An 18,016-nucleotide genomic window follows, 5' to 3' on the forward strand; every position below is an offset into this window, starting at 1 on the left:
TTCCCAATCTAAATAATCCTTAGCATCCATCCTTCCATAAAAATCAGAAACTTCTATTTTGATTCCACCACTTGACAGATCAAGTGCATGTGCCAACCGCTCTTTCAATCTGCCTCCACAAAATTTGAGGTTCCAACATCATGAAGGAGTTTTCATCTTCTACATCATCAAACTCTCCCTCAAGACCACCTTCCAGCATGTCAAAAGGGTTGTGATCACCTTTCAGGATCTCCATAAGGAGTCCCACATGTTCCTACCACTGTAGAGCATGCACAGCTTGCGACAAATCTTCAATCTTATGCTGCATCACAACCAATCCTATTTCTTAGCCTTGATTGCCTCTTCCATGTCCTCTAGCATGTCCAACCATAGCTCATAACGGAAAATCCTAACACAACTATAGGATCATTTTGCTTTGATACAAATTTGATGTAGTATGGGAGGAAGGATCAGCAAAAACAAGTGCAAGAATTGCACAAAAACAATGTAAGGCCAATTATGGAACAAAAATCTTAAAATTAGGGTTTAAGAAATCCTCAAAGTTGAAATATAGTAAAATGACTACTTTATAAAGTCTCTTAAAAGATTATTTATACTAGGTTTCAGCTAAAATAAATCATAATCCTTGATCACAAAGGAATCCATCTAATCTAGGAATCTATCTGTTTTAAACGTCACATGCTAGGGAAATGACTACTTATTAAAGCTAATAAATAAAAAAAAAAGTATTTAAAACCTATTAACTTAAATACTAAGCAGAATTAAACAAATTAAAATACTAATAACAAAAAAAAAAAACTGCCCTTGCATAAGAGAAAGAGACTTACAAAGTCATTCTCCATCGCCACCCCTATTGTTTTTCATCACTTCCCCATTGTGATTCTCTCTAAAGAGGCTCCAAATCTCCCCGTCACGATGGTCGCCTATTTCTATCACATTGTCTAACCGTTGGCTTGAGAAGGAGAGAAGGGGCATGCCTTCGGCCAAAATAGGCGTGGGGCCAGGAAGGGGGGGCAGTGTTTTGAAAAGTGCTAAGTGCAATTAAGCCCAAAAAGCCTACAATGCTTATGTGCAAAAGGGCAATACAAAGTGCATGCTTAAGCAAAGTGAAGTGTATATAAATAAAGTAAAGAGTATAAACTTTTATAAGCATAAAAATATAAACTACTAAAAAATTATTTAAAAAAACTAAATAAGAACGAGGGCTACAAGTTTAACAAAAGATGAGATAACATTTTTCATTTATATTTTATATGAGTTTACAAGTTCATTATGTGCAACCATCTAGTCAATTGCTAGTCTTGAGGGAACTTGGAAGACAAACTAGTTTGAACTCTCAGTTGAAATGATCTAAATAAGCTAAGGTTTCTTTCTTAATTTTTTATTTTGTTGTTTTCTCCTTTTGTTTTTTATAAAAGTTTTGCAAAAAAATCCATTCTATTTCATTAACACGATTTATACAGAGGATCAAATAGAAGAATAAGAAAAAAAAATCAAGCCTAATATGCAATTAATCAACAATCCCTAATTTACAACAATTAGGAATCAATCATCAATCCCTAATTTACAACAATTAGAAATAAATTAGCAACCGCTAATTTACACCTAACTGTATGTTTCCTTCAATATTTTTTACTTAGTAAATACAATTGAGTCTTTTTTTATTCAAACAAATGTATATATGCTTTTATTTAGATCTTTCTAAGATCTAATAATACCCTTTTTGGGTAGCAATTTCGTATAAGCAGCCACACTATTGCAAAAAAATTAAACAAATCCAACCATTCATATGGTTTGATAAAGAAAACCTAAGTGTATTTATGAAGGGCATTTTATTATGCTTCAGAGCTCAAATAAAACCTTGTCTTAAGTGCACTTTAATTGCGATTAGGTAAAGTTGTCAAGGAGAGTAAGAGGGAGGAGAAGGATTAAAAACAAGGGTAAAATGGTCAATTTCCAAGATTAGTTAATGGCAGGGAGGTGAGTGCTAATTTTAAAAACACGTGTGTGATCAATGCAAGTTAAGCAAACCTTAGGGGTGGTCTATGAAATTTACCCTAAAAGAATTTGTAGTATCCAAAACTTTGATAACCATTTTTATACCAAATTAAGGTGCTTGCCTTTTAATGGTAGTATATCCAACCATGCAAAAAAAAAAAAACAAATGTAGGAGAAACTAGTATTTTTGCTATCATTTTGCTTAACATCAGGAGTGTAGGTTAAGTCCTACCTTTTTTATTAATCATTGTTGAATAAACATATATAACATCAAATATTTGGGATGCATTATTTGCTGAAGCTAATGTGTTATAAATAAAAGAAATGAAAAGGTAATTCAGAACCCAAGAGAGTAGCTTTATAATCAAAAGGCTTCAAGATAAGCATATCCAAACTAGACATACAAATTGCAACTTAAACAAGAACCAAGGTGGCAATGAAGAATTAGATTATGGCAAACAGGTACCAAAAGTGAGCCGTCCCATACCTCAAATTAATCTTACATGAAAGATAGAGACATCAGTTTTCCGTGACTGACATCTAACTACGAGATTAAAAGATACACAGATTATGGTCATGTTCCTAGTTCAGAAGAAAAAATACGTTAGGGAAATAAATGCATGTGCGTATTATGTGTTCTCTTGCCAATACCATAGTTACTATCAGAGAAAGATACACATTGCTGCATTTCTTATAGTCTCCCGTTAAAGGGAAATGTTACAAAGAGAACCATACCGTTGATGTAAGCTTCTTCTTAACCTTTCCGAACTTATCAGCTTTCGTATCCACTTGCTCACCCAAATCTCCTCTGTCTACCATATTACCTTCCATGGTAATTTTTAATTCATCATTCATCTACATATTTCCAAAAATATTCATAACATTTAATTTTATACAAATGCAATAATAAATAAAATTTAGCCTTTATAAAACAAAAATCTGGGATGCATAGATCCGGGAGTTCGACTTGTCCTAGGAGTCGAACCCTAGGTCTGGCCTCCTAGAGTCGTCAAGTCAAATCTAAGAATGTAGGAACTTAAAATAAGTTGCATAAGATATAATCATTTCAAAAAAAAATTAAAAAAACAGAAACTTTTTCATAGCAGTTTCAAGAGGAATATTTACAATGGTAAATATAGAATCACGAACACATGAGAAAAATATAATGCTATAATATAAATATCTACTCACAACTCAAAGTGCCCAACTTCAGAGGATCTCGCTGAATTCAAGTTTAGAAGCTTCTGAAAACCTAGCCATTAAGAAATCAAAAAATACAGATTAATTAACAAAATTATAATTCCAACACTTCCCAACTTAAACTAAGACTCACTCTATCAAATCCTAACTCCTAATCACCCCTATATTCCAATTTCAAGCAACAGATTTATTGAAATAGTTGCACAAATTCACAAATTGGGATAAACTGCTTGGCATATTTCTTAAAAAAAATTTAGAGTTGGTTTCATACAGAAAAATGGATTAAATTTTGTCAAGAAAGAGACTTGGAAATAAAGAATTCAATTGTTCTTATTCTTTGGAATGGGCCAATTACAATATACACAGACTTCCTTGGTGAATAAGGAAGTTATTTCCTAGGGAAGTTTCCGAATATGGTTTTGGAAACTTTGTACAGAATATACAATACAACTCCTATTGGAAAGATTACAATAACATAAATATACAGCAATCTAAAAGATACATCTTCTGTTTTAGGAAACTAGAATCAATCATTCTAATTCTGGAATCAATCATTCTCAAGAGCTGTCAACACTCTCCCTCAAGATTTGGAGTAGATATCATCCATCCCGATCTTGCTCACCATCCTATGAAACATTGCCGCAGGAAGACCTTTAGTTAGTACATCCCCTAGCTGATCATTTGAAGAGATATAAGGAGTGCAGATCAATCCACTATTCAATTTTACCTTAATAATGTGTCTGTCCACTTCAACATGTTTTGTTCTATCATGTTGAATTGGGTTATGGGCAATGTTGATTGCTGACTTATTATCGCAATACAACTTCATAGGTGCTGTCCACTTAATCTTGAGATCATCTAGCAACAATTTCAGCCGTAGCAATTCACATATCCCTAGGGCCATGGATATAAATTCAACCTCTGCACTTGACCGAGCAACCACATTTTATTTTTTGCTTCTCCATATTATCAAATTACCTCCCAAAACGGTACAATAGTGTGATGTTGCCCTCCTATCCACCATAGATCCTGCATAGTCTGCATCCGTGTAAGCTTCAAGAGTTGTGGATTCTCTTTTCTAGAATAAAATACCCTTCCCAGGGTTTCCCTTCAAGTAGCAGAGGATCCTGTACGCTGCCCTTAAATGAATCTCCCTCGGGTTGTGCATGAATTTGCTAACTACTCCCACAACATAAGCTATGTCCAGCTGAGTATGAGCTAAGTAGATTATAGCTTGCCAACTAGCCGTTGATGAGACCCTTTGTCAACCATGTCATCTTCTAAGGCCTCTCCTAACTTATGATTTGGTTCAATAGGGGTTTCCACCGCCTTGCATCCAAGCATACCAATATCTTTGAGGAGATCTAATATATATTTTTGTTGTGAGATAAAAATTCCCTCTTTTGAATCTCCACTTCTATCCCCAAAAAATATTCCAGTCTTCCCAAGTCCTTAATCTCAAATTCCCTAATCAAACACTCCTTCAACTTACTCATCCCTTCCTCAGCATTGCCAGTGACAACAATATCATCAACATAGACTATAAGCACTATTACTCCCCCTGTAGCTGAGTGTTTAATGAATAGGGTATGATCCCCTTGGCTTTGCATATATCCCATACCAACCATCACACTTGTAAATCAGTCAAACCAGACCCTAGGGGACTGTTTTAGTCCATACAGTGCCTTCTTCAACTTGCAGACTATTTTTTCTTGTGTTATGGGGCTGTATCCTAGTGGTAATTCCATATATACTTCCTCTTCTAGATCTCCATGCAAAAATGTATTTTTTACATCGAATTGTTGCAATGACCAACCAAGATTAGCAGCCAAAGATAGGAGGACTCTTACTGTATTTAATTTTGCAACTGGTGCAAAAGTATCTAAGTAGTCTACTCCATATACTTGGATATACCCCTTGACCACCAATCTTGCTTTATACATGTCCAATGACCCATCAAATTTATACTTTACTGTATACACTCACTTACAACCCACTGGATATTTTCCCTTAGGCAATTGCACAAGTTCCCACATTTGGTTCTTCTCTAAGGCTGCTGTTATTGTTTTGCCTGAAGTAATAGTGTGCTAGAATTCTGGAAGAAATCAGGAAGGAATAGAGATGATCGATGGCAATTAGTTCGCAAGATTCAAATGTAACTAATTGTAATTAATAAGGGTAGTTTAGACTTTATGTAAGTTGGTTATTTCCCTTAGGAAATTCCGTCTCTCTAGTTTATAAATAGAAGGGTGTGGAGGTCAGATAGAATCATCAATCAATTTTCATTCGATCCCCTTGTGTTCGAGTGCAGTGAGAAGTGAGAAAGAGAGTTGTGATAATATAGTTCTTGTAGTCTTCATTTAGAGGATTGTATTCGAGAGGCAAGAGGAGGTGAGTGAGGGATATTCATGTACTGATTTCATACGTTCATAGTGGATTGTTCTCTTCTTGGATTGCTAGATGTAGTGCCATGTAAATGGCATGAACCAGGGTAAATCGGGTGTACTGATGTCTGGTTTGCATTTCTATTCTTTATTCAATTCTATCTTTTTAATTGCTTACTTTCTGTTTTATCGTGATTGGTTTCGATGAGATTATTGAGTGATTCTTGGATCATTTTAACACTCGGTTTCAACAGCTGCCATCTCAACTTCCATGACATCTTTCCAATTCCCATCCCCTAATGCTTCAAAAAAAGTTTTGGGTATTGGAATTGTGTGGAGATTGGCAAGGCCGGCCTTGTGGTTGGGTGACAGTTTAGAATATGAGAGAAATAAGTGTAGAGGATGCTTAGTACAGGTTCTAGTTCCCTTCCTAATAGCAATAGGCCAATCAAGATCACTATTAGGTGTAGGTTCAATAGATTTAGTGGGGTTATCAGCCGGTAATGAAGAAGTAACAAAATTACTTTGTGAAGATTTAAAAGAGCTGGTTGAATTCTCATTGTTGTTTGTGGTAAGACTAGGGTTATATGAGGATGTTAGGGCTTGCATAGGGTCAAATTCCAGCCTTACCCTTCTTGAATACACCTGCAGTGATCGAGGAGTCTCAGTAATAGGTTTCTCTGGTGTCACACCTAGCACATCCTTTGGAATAGAATACGATACCGAAGGGATTGATAGATCAGGAATAAGAGGAATAGAGAAATGAGTCCTATCAGGTAGGTCATTTTCCTGAGTATTGGGGTGTTTAAAATAAGGCTCATTTTCAGAAAAAGTCACATATGCTAACACAAAATGTCTCTTTGAAGAAGATGATAGCAACGGTACCCTTTTTGAGTAGGAGAGTATCCAATGAACACACATTTCAGTGCTCAAGGATCTAATTTTCCTCTATTGATTGTAGGAACATGAACATAGGCTACGCATTCGAACACTTTGGGATTCCAATTGCTAGTCACATGGAAATCAGGGAAATGTTTGGTTAGTAGTTGAATTGGACTTTGGGATTCAAGAGATTTTGAGGGTAGTCTATTGATAAGAAAGATGGTTGTCAAGGCTGCTTCTCCCCAATAGCTTTTAGGAACATTGTGGTGAAACAGAAGAGCCCTAGTAACGGTTAGAAGATAACCATTCTTCCTCTCGGCTACCCCATTCTGTTGGGGGGTGTAAGGGCAGGAAGACTCGTGAATAACACCCTTCTGCTGAAAGCAATCAGAGAGGGATTGGTTGAAAAAACCTCTAGTGCCCACTCGGTTCTTCAAGATGATACAGACCATCCCTAACCCTAGCAAGCCCAATCATCCTCTTCATGTCCTGTTTCTGCAACTCACAAACATTTGAATGAAAAATGACACTGCAGTTAGTGTCCTCAATGAGTTTTTGGATAGATAGGAGGTTAGTACACAATTTAGGAACATGCAGGGCATTTCTGAGAGTGAGATGTTTATTAAGAAGAACATCTCTTTGGCCAGCAATGGTGATTAGAGAACTATTTGCCATTTTAATCTTCCTGGAGCTTGGACAAGGATTATAGTTGATGAAGAATTGAGAAAAAGGGGTCATATGGTCTGAGGCCCCTAAGTCTAATACCCAAGCGTTGTGGTTCATGATTTCTGAAGCATGTAAGGAAAAAGAATAGGAATGAGTACTTGTGAGGGCAAGAGAGCAATTACCCTTCTCAATCTTCTTATCAAGGGACCCCAAAAGACTTTTTAGCCTTTCAATTCCGCCTTGTAAGGTTTAAGAGCTTCTCCTTGATCTTGATTTTTTAACTCAAGTGCAGGCTGCTGATAACTGTTGGCCATATGTACCTACCCCTGTCCTTGATTCATTACTGGTGGTCCTCCTTTGGGTGGCCTTCCATGCAATTTCCAACACCTCTCTATGGTGTGCCTAGGCTTTTTGCAGAAGGTACACCATAGAGACTCTCTATCCATAGTCTTCTTCTCTTCTTTGGGTGGCCCTCTATTCTGATTGTGAGCCTTCAAGATCAGAAGGGCAAAGTTGTCTACTAGTGTAGATTCCAGCATCACTCCTCTTCTCCCCTCTTATGCACATACTAGGGAAATCACCTCATTCAGGGAGGGCAAATCCACCTTGCTCAGAATCTGCACTCTCACTGCGTTAAACTCCACATTAAGGCCAACCAGAAAATCATACGTCCTCTCCTTCTCTACAAATTGTTTATGAAGTGCAGTATCCTCATTACACTTCATCTTCAAACACTAATAGTGATCAAGCTCTTACCATAGAGTTTGCAATAGATTTGCATACTCTGTTATGGCCTTCGTCCCCTACATGGTTGATACCACCTTAGTCCTTATCTCATATATTTGGGTCGCATCATGAACCTTGGAATAGGTAAGGTTTATTGCATCCCAAATATCCTTGACTAATGTCAAGAACATTACCGTGTCACTGATTTCTAGAATCATGGAGTTCCAAACCCAGGACATCACCAGAGAGTCTTCCTCATCCCACGCTGCAAAATGTTGGATCTCCTTCCTTGGGACCGGTTCCTAACAAATGGATGAGTTTCCCTTTCCCCTTTAGAAAGGTCCGGAATAATTGCGGCCACTTCAAGTAGTTTTTTCCATTCAATTGGTAAGCTACTTGAAGATTCTACAATTCTCCTCTTATGTTCCCACTATTAGTTCCAGTAAACGAAACTTTTGCCGTGTTGCTAGAATCAACCGTGTCCGAGATTGGATTTTGGGTAGAAGACATGATGTCGGGTGAAGAAGAAGAAGATTGAATAAAGGAGGAAAAATAAAACCACAAAAGTCACAAAGAAATCAGCGACTAAACTCTTGTGACTCTGATACCATGTCAAGAAAGAGACTTGGAAATAAAGGATTCAATTGTTCTTATTCTTTCGAATGGGCCGATCACAATATATACAGACTTCCTTGCTGAATAAGGAAGTTATTTCCTAGGGAAGTTTCCAAATATGGTTTTGGAAACTTTGTACAGAATATACAATACAACTCCTATTGGAAAGATTACAACAACATAAATATACAGCAATCTAAAAGATACATCTTCTGTTTTAGGAAACTAGAATCAATCAATCTAATTCTAGAATCAATCATTCTAATTCTGAAATCAATCATTCCTGAGAGCTGTCAACAAATTTTACAGAAAATGGATAAAATCCAATCTGCTTTGAAATTGGGTCTAGCTTTTAGATTTGGTCATAAAAGGTAGGAATGGCAATTGGGTGTGTTTGGACCGGGGACCCCTGCCTCATGCCTGTTTGCATCCCTGTTCCCATTGGGCATTGTTTCGTTTCTTGTCCTGTCCTTGTTGGGTAACGAGCACCCATCAAATGGATCGAATGGAAAACCATTTACAGATTGGAAAAGCCTTTCTATCCAGTTTTCTATTCTTCAAATGGATCAAACATAACAGAGGGTCATGACCATCCACCTACCCGAGACTGCCTTTTGTTTCCAAGAATTTTTGAAAACATAAGGATCTCTAATTTCCAATCAAAATCTCCAGATTTAAGGTTCAACATTGTATGTCTTGGACGGTTGTGCAAAGTTATAAGTAGCTGTATGGATGTAATGAGAAACTCAAATCAGAAGTGGAGTCAAAACAATTATTTTAAGAAGACAGATTTCTTCTTTGAGACTCAAAAATCTCTAGGGAGAAAGGAGTTATTCCTATCGTGTGAGTACTCAATTTGTTGTTGATACTTGCAATTAACCCTTTCTCTGTTTTCACTTTAATCCCTGCATCAGTGTTGGACTTATTACAGGAGCAGTGTTAGTGCATAAAGCATACTTTTAGTGTTGTCCTCTTTAAAGCAAAACATGTTGTTACTTTTAGTGTTGGCAAATTGTGTGAAAAACTTAAATTTTGAGACTGAAAATTTTGTAATATGTAACCAAACAGAGTAAAACAAAGCATAACAGAGCATGCTTGTAAAATGTATAACAAGCCAAGAATCCGTTACAAGTAAGATTGCTAGTTCTTTGAGTGATGGCGTTGTAGGTATCCTAGGTCCTATACAACTAGTTTGAAGAAGTCATATGACATGTGGTCCAAGCTCTAAAGCCATTTCAAGTACAACAGCCACCCAAATGCTTATCAGAAAGATTGTGAATGCCTTTTTCAATGCCCCCCCCCCCCCCCCATGAAATTCTGTGAAGAGTTCAGCTTGTTCAAGTCTGTATCATGAGCTCCTACCTTTGTTACCCTTCTATAATATCAAGGTCATCACTGTGTGCTAGGACCCCAATGCTTCTTAGGTACCTCATTATTTGTTACCGCTTCTAATCTCTTTCTATCCTACAATGAAGGAAAATTTACTTCAAGCAGCACCATGCAAGACACGAGGAGAACCGGTTGATTACATGCCTAAGCTGAACCAGAAACCAGCACAGAGACCATACGTACACATGATAACAGTTTCTCTACCTGCCATTTCCCTCAATCACCTCATAACTGCAACTTCAATGCCCCAACTCAAGCTAGCATCAGATTCAAAGAGGGTTTAAACATATAAACATTGTATATATAATATATACACGTACACACATATTATTGCTCTAATAAACTAAATGGCGAGAACTAGAAGGCTTAACAGAAGAACTAGAAGGCTTAACGGAAGTTAACAAATGTCAGTCCCAGCTGAGAACAGCCATCGGCGCGTCACCAGAAAGCCTAGGAGCTGGAGAACCGAGCTCTCAGAGAGGTTCGACGACCAGAGTGCGAAACTGAGAAGGTGTCAGTCTCTACCTCCTTCCATCAATGGCCGGCGCGAGCCAAGAAAGGGGTTTAGGGTTTGAGAAGAGATTTGGAGAAGGTCATGATGCATTGTCGACTCATGCAGAACAAAGAAGAAAATGAAATAAGTAAGATGAGGCTTTACCTCGTCGGATTAGGCTCGCTGGTGACCTTCCTGTCTCTTCGACGATTTCTCTCTCTCTCTCTCTCCCAGTTCGGCTTCAAGCTCACTGGGTAATAGAGGGGAGCCCTATTGAATCAGAGGCCTGGACCAGCCCATTGGGCTAGTTGTCTGGGACTTGATGAGACCCCCTTCAGTTAAACAAAAGTCTATTTTGGAAACAAAAGTTTTTAGAAATGATAATGATATTAAAAAGTCACTTTTACCCTTGTGTTTATCCAACAAAGCAGAACGTTTAATTTTTGTATGTAGGGATGAGCAAAAGTTGGATTAAATCAGGGGCAGATCTAGGAATTTAGGTTTGGGGGGGCTGAAATTTAAAAAGTTAATGTAATAAAATTTTTATGTAACCAAAAAGTCAATACAATAAATTTTCATTAATGTTGGAATAATCTCACAGCTCTCTTTCTCTCAATGACACTCGCACTCACAACAAATCTCTCTCAGAATCACTCAACTCTTTGACACACACAGGAATTAATGAAACACAGAAAATACGAACACAAAATGAGAATCAAGAACACCAAAACATTTATCCTGGTTCGGTCTTTTAACAAGACCTACATCCAAACTGCCCGAGGCACTTTATCTCCACTATCTTGAATGAAACTCCAACAATTACATGCACCAATAACCTCACCAGCTTTATACCCAGAACTGCTGAGAGTTTCCCTACCCAAGAATACAAATATATACCCTCTTAGTACTCAAGTAGAACCTGCGCATACTCCTCTCACCTTCTCATCCCAAGACAGTATAATGCTCTACGGAAAACCTCACACTCGACCTCTATTTATACTACATAGAAGCGGTAAAACAGAAAGCTATCTAGAAACCGGTAGTTACAACCAACTTACCGGATTTAAAAACTGCTAACTAACCCTTCTAGAAACAATCCTTCTAGAATAACACAAGTGATATACAAATGCTAACAGCATAAAACCCTCCCGAGATAACTCAAAGCTAATCTAATACAAGTGATTACAACAATTAAACCTGTGCTCAAGGAGGTTTTGAAACAAAAAATTCACCTACAACAGAGTCTACATCTATTATGGTCGATTCAAATATTCAATTCAAATATTCAATAACATAGTCACAATAACAAATTCCAGGCTTCCAGCCACACCAATTCCTAAGTTCCTAACTAAATGCAGTAGTCAAATAGGCAAGCAGACACAAAGTTAGTAGAAAATCACTTACTTCAAACTTGCTGAAAAAAGGCAGCGATTTCAACAACAAATCAAGCATAAACAAGTAAAAAAAATATGGGCGAAAAATAGAAAAACTATCGAGATTTAGCTGTCAATCGAGAGAATCAAAGAAGAGAAAACATACCTGGGCTCGAATGAAGCAAATCTGGATGTCTTTTGGGGGGGGGGGGGGGTAAAACGAAGACCTGAATCAGAGGCAGGGGCCAGGGCAGCGAGCAAGAGGGCGAGGCCGACTGGCCGAGCGAGCGTGGGGGCGAGGGCGAGGGCGAGCGAGAGCAAGAGAGACTGAGAGAGGCAGGCAGGCAGAGAGCGAGGGCGAGAGGCAGCGAGGGCGAGCAAGAGCGAGAGCAAGAGAAAGGCAGCGAGAGCCGGAGGGCGAGCGACAGCAAAAGAGGCAGAGAGCGAGGGCGAGCGAGAGCAAGAGGGGCCGAGCTCGAGCGAGAGCAAGAGAGAGGGAGAGAGCGAGGGCAAGCGCGAGGGGACGAGCAAGAGAAGACACAGCGAGAGGCAGCGAGGGTGAGCCGTGAGCGAGGTCGAGAGAGGAAGGAAAAGAGAAGGGTTTACAGGCAAGTGGGCTGGGGTGGGCTGGGAAAAATTAGGATGGGCTGGACTGCGCTTGGGCTGAGCTAATACTAAATAATTAAAAAAATTACTCTACAAATTTAATGCTCACAGATAGATCCGCCTCTAGGTTGAATTGAATTAATTAAAATTATCAATTCAGTTCAATTAGCTTACTTTGCCAAAAAAACCTAAATTAATCAAATCAATCAAAAATTTTAAACACTATCTTTTTTGTTACTAAAGTAATCGAAATAGCTCTATTTTTCAATCTTTGGTGCTCCACCCCTAAACCTTATCTATCTCTAGATTTCGACAACAACACACTACTGAATCATTGCTACTAACGATTTATTTTATTATTTGTCCATCATCTATCTAATTTGTCCATCTGGTTTGCAACTTGTTGTTGTTAACCAATACCCCACCATGAGTCATCGTAGTTATCAATCATCATCTTTTTCGTCCTTCCCCTTTGTAACTCGTTGTCATTGACCCGCACCTCGTGTGACTCATCATCGACCAAGTTAGATAGAGGAGTATTTCCGTTACAACTCATCTTTTTCGTCAAATTTCAGCATTCATCGGTTCCTCTTTATCTAGTTTCAACCTTCAACCTTTGTCTTTTTTCTCTATAATTCGTCTTTTTCGTCCATCTATTCGATTAACCAACCAAATCAAATTTTTTTTCGGGCATGTTCAATCTATGTATAAATTCAATCAGATTAGTTCAATTTTTTACATCAATTCAGTTTATTCAATTATAACTATTCGATCCGTTTGATTACACAACCCTATTTGTATTATACAATTTAAATTACAAACCTCATCACTATTTAGCATGCATTTTACTTTGTTCGATAAACAAAAGGGCAAAAGTGATTTTTACTTGATTATCGGATTTTGGAAATCTTAAAATCACTTCTGAATGTTGTTTTTTTTTTTTTTTTGCATAATGAATATTTTCAAAATCAGGGGAAACTATTTTTGTTATACTCTAAAAATTAGTTATGTTTTGATGTCAATTCCTCATAAGAAATATTACAGAAGCAATCCATTAGTAAGTTGGATATGGTTATTGAATTTTTAAAAATCATTCTAAATTTGAAAATATAATCAAATTTTAGTTCTTTTTATAATTTATCCTAAAATAAATTAACAAATTAATAACAAAATGAAGAAAAAAAAAAGAGTTTAATGCTAATCCAATATAAATTTTAGATTCCTTCATATTTTTATTCATAGTTATATTTGTTTAAGATGAAATGTCAAACAAAGTCGCTTTATTTTGAATTTTGGGTCAAACTGAATATTATATTTTAAAAATGACCAAATAAGTCACTTTTCTCTTACACCCAAAGTCAAATTAGTCACAGTAGTTTAAAAATTATTAAATTGCAATTGTATGGCTTTTTTTTTAATCTAAATTTGGGGTTTGATTTGGTTATTTTGCCACTGTGTGATATTCTTTTGATTGGAACAAAATTGATGTTATTAATAGAATTAAAGCGCCATTGAGAAACATAAAGATGATATCTACAAGTGATTTATTTAACTATTTTTAAAATATAATAATTAATTTGACCCTAAATATAAAAATACAATTATTTATTCGACATTTCTTAAAATATAATTAACTCTCAAACTAAAATACAATCAATTATTTGACACTTTATCTTATATTTTATAGAAAAATGCACCTAACTTGATATATGATAGTTTTCTACCTATAATTTTTGTTTAGAAAAAAAAATAATTTTTATAAAAAAATGAGGTAAGTAAAGTCATTCCCTTTATTTGGTTTTCTTCAAAGTTTTGATGACTTGTTAAATTTTAATTCGATAAAAAAAATATTATATGATAATATTAATTTGATAGAGAAATAATCTCTTAGACAATTTTTATTAGATAAAAATTTTAATTACACAAATAGGATAAATTTGAAAATCTAATTCTACTATGATTATGATTTGATGCCTATAAATAAGCAACCCTAGTTCAATTAGTAATAGATTGAAGACGTAAATTGTTGAATTGAACGATGTTAATTTTTCGCATGTTGTACTTTTTCTCTTATAATTTTTATTTATCATTCTTGGTTTTCGCAATTCAATTCAATTCAATGCTATATATTTTATGGCGCAAAATATTTTTATATAAAATAATTCATAAAAATACTTTTATATTATTTATAATGTTTGGCATGCATTTAAAAAGTCAATTTTAAATGCATGCAGCCCAAACACCATCTTTTTCCACCCCAGGTAGCTCATTGTCAACCTGTTTCTTGGATCTGATCAGCTATTAATGTTTACGTTTAGATGATTATATATAATAATTGAGAAGTACAAATTTAAAAATAAATACTAATAAGAGGTCGCTAATGAGACCTAAAGTGAATGTGTATTCTATATGCCTACAAACCCAATCCCATTATGTCCCACTTCCTTCAAACTTCTTAAAATTGCCCATTTTACTTAAAAAAATATATAATATTTCTTACATAATTATGATTATTCCTTTGAATGGTAATATTTTATTTTTTTTCTCAAAACAAAAAGAAATGATTTATCAAAATTTTTTAAATGAGTTTTTTTTTTCTCATTTTGATATAAAACAAACATATTGATGCGAGTGCTCAGCCAAAAATTAACACATGAGCCAATACTTAATATGTAATAAGTTATTGCATTAGTTATTTTCTAGACCCGCTAACTTTGTAAATATTTTCATATAGAGACATGAATAAAACCAAATCTTAGCATAATCACCAATCATATCAATTAAGTTGTGACATTTGCATTACTTTGTTAGAAATTACAATTAAGTTAGCAAATCATGGTATTATTGACAAAAAAGCATGATCATTGTAATGCCTCGATTCTTTAAGAAGAAGCACAAATCAATTTACACGTACACACACTCCCTCCCTACTTAGGAGGGTAGTCCCAAAGAACTTCAAGGCAACATCTTAATGTGGTTGTAAGATTTAGAGAGAGAATTTAGGTTACCCATTTAGTATGATTATGTATATGTCTTAGACATATTGAGATCATAATTCTGTCAACATCTTAATATAGTTGTAAGGTAGGGGGTTGTAGGCAAGGGCACCGTCACATATTTTTTATCATTCTAAAATTAAAAAAAAAGTTATTTTTTTTGCTTAAAAATATTTTTTGTTAATACAAATGAAACTAAGTATTAGAAACATAGCTTCAGCAAAAAAAAAAAAAAAAAAAAAAAAATGAAAGAAAGAAACATATGGCCTATTTGGTAGTGTAGTATTCTGGCTATAGTGTTTTTGTTTTTTTAATGTAAAAAATAAGTAACAAAGTGTTTGGTTACATTTTATTATAATGTTGTTGGTATCCAAAATGGCTAAAGAACATTAGTATATTAACTTTTTTGTATATGGACAGTAGTTTGTTTGGTATGAACATTTTAGTTAGCTTATGCTACAAGAAGTTAATAGAAAAATTCATGACCTCAATATACTAAAAAAATTTAAACCACTATTATGAAAATTAGGCTGATCTTAAGGTTGGGGGGCCACAGCCTAACACCCCCCCCCCCCCCCCCAAAAAAAAAAAAAAAAGTTTTTTAAGCTTTACAAGTAAGTTTTTTTTTTTAATTTAGATCTCCAAAGTTTTAAAAAATTGTTAAAATCAAGTTTTAAAATAATTTTTTTAATTTAACCCCTCTTAAAAAATATTTTTTTTTATGTATAATCGTCAAAAGAATTTGACAATTATCATTATATGAGCCACTTACACATGAATTAAGATTGGATGTGAAAAAAATAAATATTATTTATGATATGCCTAACAAATATAAAAAAATTCAGACATAAGGTCAGGCCCAATAAACAAATATGGGTCAAGTATACCTAAAACAACCCAAGAAATGAAAGCAAGAAGAACCAATTAAAAGAAACATTGAGTGGTGACTGAGTGGCCATCACTCGGTCATGACTGAGTGATCACTCGATCATAAGTGCCCTCTACCCCTGAGAGCCTCCCTTATAGCCAATGGACTTTCTTGGGGCGTTTCTCAAACTAAATACACCAAGATTTAGCAAAATATGCCAATAATATATACCATGAATATGCTAGGAATATACCTAGAATATGCCACTCAGGAAACCTGAGAGGGCTGCCACATGTCCCCATCTCCTTCCTTTATAAATATGAGGCCCGTCTCCTTTCTTAGGTACGCTCACTCTGATACTCAAATTCTATTTTTGCGCTCAAACACTTTAAGACTAACTTAAGTATCAGAGAGTTTGCAGAGAGACATTCTCTTGTGCCCCTAACTATTTGTTCGTCTTGGCAAACCTCTCGGTCATTCAGGACCTATTGGTTATTAGAGGGCACTTGTTTATCAGCAAGCCATCCTTTCATCAAAGCACCTAATCATTTGCCTCAAGGTTTCTTGATCATTGGCACCTCGACTTGGAATTCTCAGGATCCTACCTCGAGATCGTATTTTCTCATGTTCAAATTTATTGTTGTATTTTGGCAATAACAATTTGTGCTAATTGTGGAAACCACAACAAAAAGTTAGTAAGGATCATTATCAATGAAAAATACTAGAAGTAATCGATGAACTCTATTTCAAGGTGTTGAAATTCGCCCTCATTCACGAGACTCACAACACCCAACAGGAATACACTTGCCTCCGTTGAACTCTCAACAACAAAGGAGTCTTTAGTCAACTCCATTGGACCCCTAGCAGCAAATGGGGACTCAGTCCCTTCCATTAGGTTTCCAATTAAAGGAATTTATGGATCAAAACGCAGTCGAAAAATACTTTTTTTTTTTCAGTAAATACTTTTAGGATCTCTCCAAGGGAATAGATCATGGAAGAAGGGCAAAAGATTACCGCTTGACATATAGATCTAATCTCGAAAAACGGTGATCATGAAGCCATTTAAGTGCCTAGCCTCTAATAGTATCCACGCGAGCTTGCAATCCAAGAACCTTGTAAGGGATGACTTTCTTAAGGATTAATGAGTGCTAGCTCAAGAAGGTGGCTTGGGAGCTCTCTCATATGCACATCAAATGGCATCAATAGGTAAGAGAGGCACCCATGGAGAAAGTGACTAAAACAACCACATAAGGGGGCTATTTATATCCCTTAGGCACAAAACCTTAATTGAGTTTTGGGTTGTATATGATTTTAAGCCCATATTTTAAACCCTTTAAAACATAGAATTAAACTTTCACTTTTATTCTCCTTATTGGACTTTATATTTTAAATACTTTAAAGCAACCCATTGGACCTTAGTTTTAAACACTTTAAAGCAACCTATTAAGCTCCTTAACCCACCCAATGTCCTTAGGTTAGTTTCACAAATAAGCCCATGACTTAATTAACAATCCACTAAGATGCAAGCCTTTAATTTGGGTAGCCTAGTCTTACTAGGTTTTCAGGTGAATTATGACAAACTTAATTAAGAGATTTATTTATTATAAGTTCTAAAATATTAACTATTAATATTTAAGAACTCTAGCTCCTTATTAGGATTCCCCAATTCTAATCGAGCCCGTCATTACCTTGTAATTACAAACCCTTATTGCATGTGACCCATTAGGCTTCTACATATGTTGGCTATGACTTTATTAAATAAAGCCATAGACCATGAGTAGAGTCTAGCAACCCATCATGGCCCCCAATTGGTAGAAGGA

At 35.7% G+C, this 18,016-nt stretch overlaps 1 protein-coding gene across 2 annotated transcripts in view; it reads right to left on the reverse strand.

Moving 5' to 3' along the window:
* LOC127813001 (E3 ubiquitin-protein ligase HOS1) overlaps positions 1–12,303 on the reverse strand; it is a 36,567-nt gene extending 24,264 nt beyond the window's left edge. The window contains exons 1-3 of one of the 2 annotated variants that reach the window (XM_052353649.1): positions 11,893–12,303; positions 3,190–3,250; positions 2,734–2,822 (exon numbers count right to left, since the gene is read on the reverse strand). In XM_052353649.1, coding sequence (XP_052209609.1) covers positions 2,734–2,817 — 84 coding nt within the window. In that variant the 5' untranslated portion in view covers positions 2,818–2,822; positions 3,190–3,250; positions 11,893–12,303. Of the gene's footprint in view, positions 1–2,733; positions 2,854–3,189; positions 3,251–11,892 lie in introns of both variants that reach the window. The other variant, XM_052353648.1, reaches the window with a different exon arrangement.
* Positions 12,304–18,016: the final 5,713 nt, after the last annotated feature.

The sequence above is a fragment of the Diospyros lotus genome, chromosome 11, assembly GCF_014633365.1.
Source record: "Diospyros lotus cultivar Yz01 chromosome 11, ASM1463336v1, whole genome shotgun sequence".
NCBI lineage: Eukaryota > Viridiplantae > Streptophyta > Magnoliopsida > Ericales > Ebenaceae > Diospyros > Diospyros lotus.